Genomic DNA, 8952 nt, shown 5'->3' with positions numbered 1-8952 from the left:
CAGATCAAAGCAACAAAAACTAAGTAGTCGAATAAAATAGGGAAAAGAAGAACATTCTCTACGCTATCCTTCAGCTTCTAAGCAGTTACTTATTTACCTGTTCGTCTATACCCCAAGAAGGAGCGCAGAACCACATAAACAACAAAGGGGTAAGAATACGTTTTCATAATATATAATGGTGAAAAGGTATACAAGGGTAGCCTAAACAAACATCGACAATTGTTCAACACAATTCAATTACATACATCACCAAAGTATTCTCAATCATCAACATTAACACAATCATTCAATGCATATACAAATAATAAATGCAATAAACTCAACACCACGACTCAACAATGCATTCGGTACTATTATGGACAACACAAACTCATCTCGGTCCTGAATCCCAATCATAGGACTAGAGCACACCAAATCGTTAGCATCACCATAGGTAATACTTCACCAATTCACATATGGAACCGACTACTCGCTACTGAAATCACACCATGGGACCAGAGCATACCAAAATTGGTTACCATCACCATAGATAACGCTTCAGAGAACACCAAAAACTGGACCATACAACCGGATCAGAGAATACCAAAAACTAGACCGAAGTCTGTACACCATGATGCAAGACTCACCATAACATGCAATTTCACCAAAAATGATCACCATGAATTTATCACCAATAATGAACACAACATTCTCCATACAACATTCAATAATAACATCATAAACAACATTATGCATTCCCAAACAATGGTCAAACAACAGCCAGTTCACAGCAACACATCAAAAATTGGAACGAAAACACAAGCCCACATAATTGAGTGAAGGATGGTTATTCTAACAACGTGATGGGTTACCCGTCACCAAGGTGACGCCCGTCACTGCACATGCCACCTCACCCTTCGTCCTAACCAAACATTACTGGGGACAATGACGAACTACTCGTCAGGCAGTTGACGCCCATCAGCGCCTCCAAAACAATGACGACTAAGGCGTCATTAGGGTGACTCCCGTCACCCTTAACCAGAAGCATAAACTAGATTTTCTGCAATAGAGTTAAAAATAAAACTCCTATTTTTCACCCATTGACCCCAAACCGATCAGCAACAACAAGGGAAAAAATGTCTAACCTCCAAATATTAATTATCCATTAATTAACATGCAACTTCACTCAAATAATCATGGATTTGCATACTTTATTCATCAAGTTCATAAGTCACATATACAAACATCATGAATCATGAACACACAATTCTCATGGTAAAGTAATGCACAAAAATCATATAACACAACACCCAATCATATAATTACATAATTGATTTCATGTTCATCATTCATTCATCAAAAGGTAAAAAAATAAGGAAAATCTAGTGGAATTAAGGATTTCCTTCTACCCCATCATGCAATATACACCCTATTCAGAGTAATCCCACCCCATTACCTTGGATTTTCCAGCAAAACTCATCGACGTTCTTCTAATGGATGTTCTTAATATGCCTTAACCTTTACCTCTTCCTCTTTTCACCAAAGTTTTGTTTTACGTAGAAAGGTTCACAAACCCCTTAATAACCTTTTTATTAGTAACCTAATCTCTCTCAATTAGTAACTCCCAACATAGCCCTCACTTATCCCCTCATTCACCAAAATTCCCTTCTCATATCTAATTTTATTTTAATGAAGATACTACTAATATTCTACCTTATTTCTACTATTTCTATTTCTCTTATTTTCCATCAAAATCTCCTTCTCTATTTACTTTAATAAATTAAATAGAATGACTATATTCTAATATTAATTAAAAATACCAACATTTTAGTTAGTTTATAATCATGCTACTAAGCACTTATTTCTCGCCACACCCTACCAATACCAATACTAATACCAATACTAATACACCCCATAAACATATGATTTATTTTTAATTAAACACCAAATAATCAATTAAAAGTCTAAATAATTCAATTAAAATAACTAATCTAATTTGGGGTACTCTCCCTCACTTATAGAACTTTCGCCCTCGAAAATTACATGAAAGGAATAAAGTTGGATACAACTCCCTCATCTAGCTCTCTAGCTCCCAAGTTATTATCCCACTAGCTGGTCCTCCTTACACTACCTTCACCAATGCAATCTCCTTACCACACGATTGTTTCACTTCTCGATCTTCTATCTGCATGGGTAAGGCCTCAATAGTCAGGTTCTCTCTTACCTGCACTTCGTCCACTTGGATCACATGCGATAGATTTGGAATGTACCTCCTCAATTGAGATACACGAAACACATAATGAAGATTAGCAAGCAGCGGTGGCAAGGTAATCTGATATGCCACCTCTCATATCCTCTGCAAAATTTGATACGGACCAACAAAACATGGCGTGATCTTTCGAGACTTCGAAGCTCGACCAACACCAGTTATCGGACTAACTCTAAAAAACACATGGTCTCCATCTTGGAACTCAAGTGCTTTCCCTCTCTTATCATGGTAACTCTTATGGCGACTCTATGAAGCTTTCATCTTCTCTTGGACCATCTTGATCTTCTCATAATTTTGATGCAAAATCACAGGCTCAATCACTGCACTCTCACCGGATTTATACCAACACAAAGGTGTCATACATAGGGGTGGCAAAACGGATTGTGGCCCAACAGGCCGACCCGCACACCTGCCAAAAAATGGCGGGTTGGGTTGGAATTTTGTGCCTGTCTACCCGCTTTTCCCGCCCCGCTTTAGGCCCGACTCATCTTAAGCCCTCCAAAAAAAGGGGCAGGTTGGCCCATCAGCCCACCAACCTAGTTATCAAGCACTCAAAATATTTATTTTCTTTGGTTTAAAGTTAATACTTGAACTATGATTTTGAAATACTTGTTGATGATTATATTTTATACATTTATTTATGAATATATGCAATATAAGTAAAATTTGTTAAAAAAAATGCTTTATAAAAAATTATTCTAAAAAATAAGTGAAAAATCTAATATAAATGTAAAAATAAGCCTATTAATCAATTAAAAAATGAAAAATAAATATATAAAAAATAGGCGGGAAAGCCCACCGCCCGCCAACCCGCCACCTTGGCGGGGCGAGCTAGATTTTTAAGCCCAACTCACTTGGCGGGCTTGTCCGCCCCGCCCCTTTTTTTGGCGGGCTTAAGGCGGGGCGGGGTGGGCGACCCGTTTTGCCACCCCTAGTCCTACACCTCATACCATACAAAGCTTTGAACGGGGTTACTCTAATACTGGAATGGAAACTGTTATTATAAGTGAACTCAATCAACGAAAAGAAACCAATGCTTATTGCAAACTCTTCCAAAACCTTGACGCAAATATTCAATCTTTATCCGAAACAATGCTCCACAGAATACCATGCAAGCTGAGAGCCTTCTCAATATACAACTCAGCCAAATTCTGCAAAGGATAACTGGTCTTAATCAAAATGAAATGAGCCAATTTAGTCAGTCTGTCAACAATAACCCAAATAAAATCACATCCTTTCACCGTCTTCGGCAAACTTGTCACAAAACCAATGGAAATGATGTCCCACTCCCACTCAGGAATACTCAATGGTTGCATCAGACCCAATAACTTTTGATGTTCAATCTTCGACTTCTGACAAGTCAAACAAGCATTGACAAACTCAACTACTTCCTTCTTTATTCCTGGCCAACAAAAAAATTTCTTCAAGTCTTGATACATCTTATTGGCACTAGAATGAATACTCAGACCGCTCCTATGATCTTCTTCAGCAATTCTTTTCTCATGTTCTGGTACATCTGGAACACAAACCCTATCTCTGAACCTCATCACACCATTCTCGTCGATTCTGAAATCTCCTAATTTACGTTGATTAATTAACACTAACCGGTCAACCAATTCTAATTCAACTTTTTGACCTTCTGTGATCTCTTCAAGGATACCACTAGTCATCTTCAACATGCCCAACTTCACACTGAACTCAGATCTCTGAGTTTCTCAATTTAATCCAACTCTCGAACCATCAACATCGACATATGCAATAACTTCCTACTCAGTTCATTAACTACAACATTGACTTTACCAGGATGATAAGTCAAACCAAAATCATAATCCTTCAGAAATTTGAGCCATCTTCTCTCCCTCATGTTCAATTCCTTTTGATTAAAAATATACTTCAAAGTCTTGTGATCACTCAACACCTCAAATATGGAGCCAAACAAATAGTGTCTCCAAATCTTTAACATAAACACAACAGATGGCAACTCTAGATCATGCGTAGGATAATTCCTTTCATGAATTCTCAACTGTCTAGAAGCATAAGCCATAACCTGACCATTCTGTATTAGCACACCACATAGCCCTATCTTTGAAACATCATAATACACCACAAAGGACTCACTTGGATTTGGCAAAATCAAAATTGGAGCAGACATCAACTTCCTCTTGAGTTCTTGAAAACTCTATTCTCAATGCACATCCCAAACATAGGCTTCAACCTTTCGAGTCAACCAAGACAACGACAAGGCTAACTTCAAAAAGCCTTCGATAAACTTCCCGTAATAATAGCCAAACCAAGAAAACTTCTAATCTCTGTAACAGACTTCGGAGTCTCCCATTGTAACACCATATGTATCTTCAAATGATCAATAGCAATACCACCACTAGAAATTATGTGACTAAGGAAACTCACTTCTCGCAACCAGAACTCGCACTTGGACATTATGCATACAACTTCTTCTACTTCAAGGCCTGTAACACAATTCTCAGATGCCCTGCATGCTCTTCATTAGATTTCGAATATCTCAAGATTTTGTTGAAGAACAAAATCACAAAATGATCTAAGTACAGAAGGATTATTCTATTCATGTACTCCATGAACACTCAAGGCGCGTTAGACACACTAAACGACATCACTGAATACTCGTAGTGACCATACCTCATTTTGAAAGCAGTCTTTAGAATATCTCATGGTTTAACATGAATTAGATGATAACCCTAATGCAGATCAATCTTCCAAAATACACATGTTCCAACCTACTGATCCATCAAATCATCAATCCTCGAAAGTGGATACTTGTTCTTGATCGTAATCTTATTTATTTGTCGATAGTTAACACATAACCTCACGCTACCATCTTTCTTCTTGAATAGCAACACCGGTGCACCCCACGGCGAAAACTCGGTCGAACAAACTTTTTCTCAAGTAACTCTTCCAATTTCTTATTTAACTTACTCAACTCTAAAATATACATTCTATAAGGATCCATTGACACCAAACTAGTACCAAGTACAAAGTCTATGGCAAACTCAACTTTGTGCTCCGACAGAAAATTACTGACATCATCTTGAAACACCGCTAGAAATTCACACACCACTGGTAACTTATCAATCAAAGCTTTAATTTCGACCTTCATAGAAGTTAATATCATAAACACTTTAGAGTCATCCTTCACGAACTCGCCCACTTGCTTAGCGGACACAAACAACTCATCACTTACATCAAACTTTGGAAATGACATTGCCTTGGCGTAACACTTGATATGGACATAGTTGAACTCCAACTAGGTCATTCTAAGGATAACATCGAGATTACTCAAAGGTAGACATACTAAATTCATCCCAAAACTCTTACCATAAATAGTAAGTGGACATTTCAAACAAACCCACGAAGTGGTTACCGGACCTAGAGTTAGGGTATCAATAATCATATTCCCAACCATATAAGACAACTTCAAACCCAACCTCTCAACACAATCAAGCCAAACAAATGAATGTGTTGCACCCATGTCAATAATAGAAATCAACAGAATAATATTAATACAAAATGTACCTCGAACCAACCTGTCTGAGCTAGTAGTCTCTGACCCTAACAAAGAAAAGACTTTTCCTCCAGACTGTGCCTTCTTTGACTTCTGACAACTAGTACTGATGTGACCTTATTTTCTGCAGTTATAACAAGTCGATACAACACTCTTGCACTTAGCAACACGGTAACTTATGTTCCAGCACTTGAAGCACCTCAGAACATTATTCTTGTATTCATTATCACGGTGTCCCAACTTGCCACATTTGAAACACTTGACAGAAGCGGGAGTCTCTCCCCCACTTCGATTTCTCTCATTTGAAGCTCTGTGCTTCCTAATGTCAGCTGGAGCACTATAAAACTTCCCATGAAACTGATTCTTCCCCTTCCTCTCACTATGACTCTTATAATGAGTCGAACAAGCCCTATTATCCTCATTGTAAATCCTACAATTATTCACCAGCATAGGAAATCGGAAAATATCTTGATAGCCAATACCCTATTTAATTTCAGGATGCGGTTCACCCTTAAACTTGATACACTTTGAACCCTCAATAGCAACACCATTGTAGTATGGACAAAACTTCACAAGTTCTTCAAACTTGGCAGCATACTCAATAATAGTCATATTCCCCTGCTTAAGTTCGAGGAACTCGATCTCCTTCTTGCTACACACATCCTTAGGAAAGTACTTATTCAGGAATTGCACTCTAAACACATCCTAAGTGATCTCAGCACCAACAACCTCTAGTCTCGGGCGCGCATTATCCCACCAGTCCTCAACTTCCTCAGACAACACGTGAGTACCAAACAATACCTTATATTCCTCGGTACATGCCATTATCCAGAAAATATTCTTAATTTCTCCAAGCCATTCCTGAGCACCCTCTGGGTCATACCTGCCCTTGAAAGTCGGCAACTTATTTCTCTGAAACTTGCCATGTACACGTAACTCATCATTATCACCCTCATAATTCTACTACCCCTGTAGTGCCTAAGTCACTGACTCCAAAGCATCATCAATTGGGCGATTGTTTCTTCCACCTGTTACTCTGCATGACATAAACATACATTAGAAGAAATATTGTATCGAAATTGTTCACACACTCGTCACATACAAGGGAATAAATAACATATCAAAAACTTGGTTGGATGGACCGATCTGCTCTGAGACCACTATGTAACACCATAAACTTTGAAATGCAAAATAACACGAGAATAAAATAATTAAACACATAGGGTAAAACTCACACACAATATCAAACATGCTTCGTAACACGGGTTATATAAAACATGCATTAAAGAAAACACATATCATCACATACTCGCCTTTACATAGGCTCGTTGTAGCGGAATAATCAATATAAAACAATTCAATAACCAAATATGTCTCATATCATAAACATGGTTATGAAAATTGCATTCAACATAAACAACATCAAAAGAATAATAAAAATTAGAAGAACGAAAATGTTCGTCCACCCAATGTTACATATCAAAGCAACAAAAACTAAATAGTCGCATAAAAAAAGAAAAAAAAAAGAACATCACTTATGCCATCCTTCAGCCTCTAAACAACTACTCATTTACCTGCTCGTTTGTAATCCATGAAAGAGCATATAACCACATAAACAACAAACGGGTGAGAATAAGCTCATAATATATAATGGTGAGAAAGTATGAAAGGGTAGCCTAAACAAACATCGACAATTATTATACACAATTCAATTGCATACATCACCAACGTGTTCTCAATCACCAACATCAACACAATCATTCAATGCATATACAAATAATGAAATAAATAAACTTAATACCACGACTCAACAATTCATATAGTACCATTATGGACAACACAAGCCCATCTCGCTCCTGAATCCCCACCATAGGACCAGAGCACACCAAATTATTGCTATCATCATAGGTAACACTTCACCAATTCCCATATGTAACTGGCCACTCGCTCTTGAATCCACACCATCAGACCAGAGCACACCAAAATTAGTTACCATCACCATAGGTAACGTTTCACTAATTCCTCATTAGAATTAGCTACTCGCTTCTGAATCCATATCACCGAACCAAAGCACACCAAAAATTGGACCGAAGTTTGTACATCATGATGCATGACTCACCATAACATGCAATCTCACCAAAAACGATCACCGTGAATTTATCACCAATAATGCATATAACATGCTCCATATAACATAATTGAATAAATTCAATAATAACATCATAAATAATATTATGCATTCCCAAACAACAATCAAACAACAACCAATTCACAACATTGTTAGACGATATGCTTAGATCTAAAGGGGGGGTGAATAGATCCCAAGTTCAAAATTTACTCAAAATTTTGATTTAGAAAATTTATGGCACGAAAGCAAGTTTCAAATATTTCCCGGATCAAAAATCGTCTAACCGAACCTACTATTGAATAGCTCGGATATGTGTAAAGGTGTCAATGGTATGATAATAATCCAAGAGTTGATTAATAATGCTTTAATTAACAAATTGAATACTCCACTATCATAAAGGTCTATCGTCAATGATAACAGCACACAAAAAACTAGTTGAAACAATTTTTCGAACACTTTGTGTGCGATCAACAAAGTTTGGATATTAGTATAGTGTTTGTAGTTCTTAGAAATCCAATCACTACCAAATGGTATATTATTACTATACAAAACACAAATTTAACAAATCATTCAAAAGTTATTATCCAAACAATGTTGATCAAGAGATCAAAGTAATCAATCATTTGTGAACCAAAAAATAAAGAGAGAGAGAGAGAGAGAGAGAGAGAGAGAGAGTATACAAGGATTTGTTTATTCATTTCCCCAATCGACCTCGATATGGATACGTCTTCCCTTAATTCGAATTCATATTGAGATATTTATATAATAAATCTTACATTGCAAATGTATGAATACAAGAGATGAGAAATCAAATCCCACAAGCCCTGAGTTTGTTCTTGACTCTAGAACCTCCAAAAACATTGGTCAAAGATTGATCAAGTCACCAACAATGTCGCTTCAATTTACCTATTATTGCTATTTCCTTGCATGACCTCCTTGTCTCAAGGCTTTCACTCTGATGAATTAATCCCAAGTGCACACTTGTAGAACCCAAGATTTGTCAACATGATCCACCGTTTCACGCTACTCCCTTGAACG

General features: G+C 37.2%; 1 protein-coding gene across 1 annotated transcript; it reads right to left on the bottom strand.

The window, feature by feature from the left end:
- Positions 1–5903: 5903 nt before the first annotated feature.
- LOC127093185 (uncharacterized) lies at positions 5904–6611 on the bottom strand. Its single transcript, XM_051032086.1, has 3 exons — positions 6544–6611; positions 6304–6438; positions 5904–6216 (listed from the first exon to the last, which is right to left on the bottom strand). Exons 1-3 carry the CDS (start codon positions 6609–6611, stop codon positions 5904–5906), a joined length of 516 nt encoding a protein of 171 aa, XP_050888043.1.
- Positions 6612–8952: the final 2341 nt, after the last annotated feature.

This window comes from Lathyrus oleraceus, chromosome 1 (assembly GCF_024323335.1).
Source record: "Lathyrus oleraceus cultivar Zhongwan6 chromosome 1, CAAS_Psat_ZW6_1.0, whole genome shotgun sequence".
In the NCBI taxonomy this organism is placed as follows: domain Eukaryota; kingdom Viridiplantae; phylum Streptophyta; class Magnoliopsida; order Fabales; family Fabaceae; genus Lathyrus; species Lathyrus oleraceus.
Note: the sequence above shows the minus strand (reverse complement) of the source record. Positions and strands in the feature narration are given on the sequence as shown.

Excerpts from the sequence above, each read along its gene's own strand:
- LOC127093185 (XM_051032086.1), bottom strand. The coding sequence starts at position 6,611 with ATGGCATGTACCGAGGAATATAAGGTATTGTTTGGTACTCACGTGTTG. Across the intron at positions 6,439-6,543 it reads TCTGAGGAAGTTGAGGACTG|CAAGAAGGAGATCGAGTTCC; the intron begins GTGGGATAATGC and ends GGATGTGTGTAG. Across the intron at positions 6,217-6,303 it reads GAGGGTTCAAAGTGTATCAA|GATTTACAATGAGGATAATA; the intron begins GTTTAAGGGTGA and ends GAATAATTGTAG.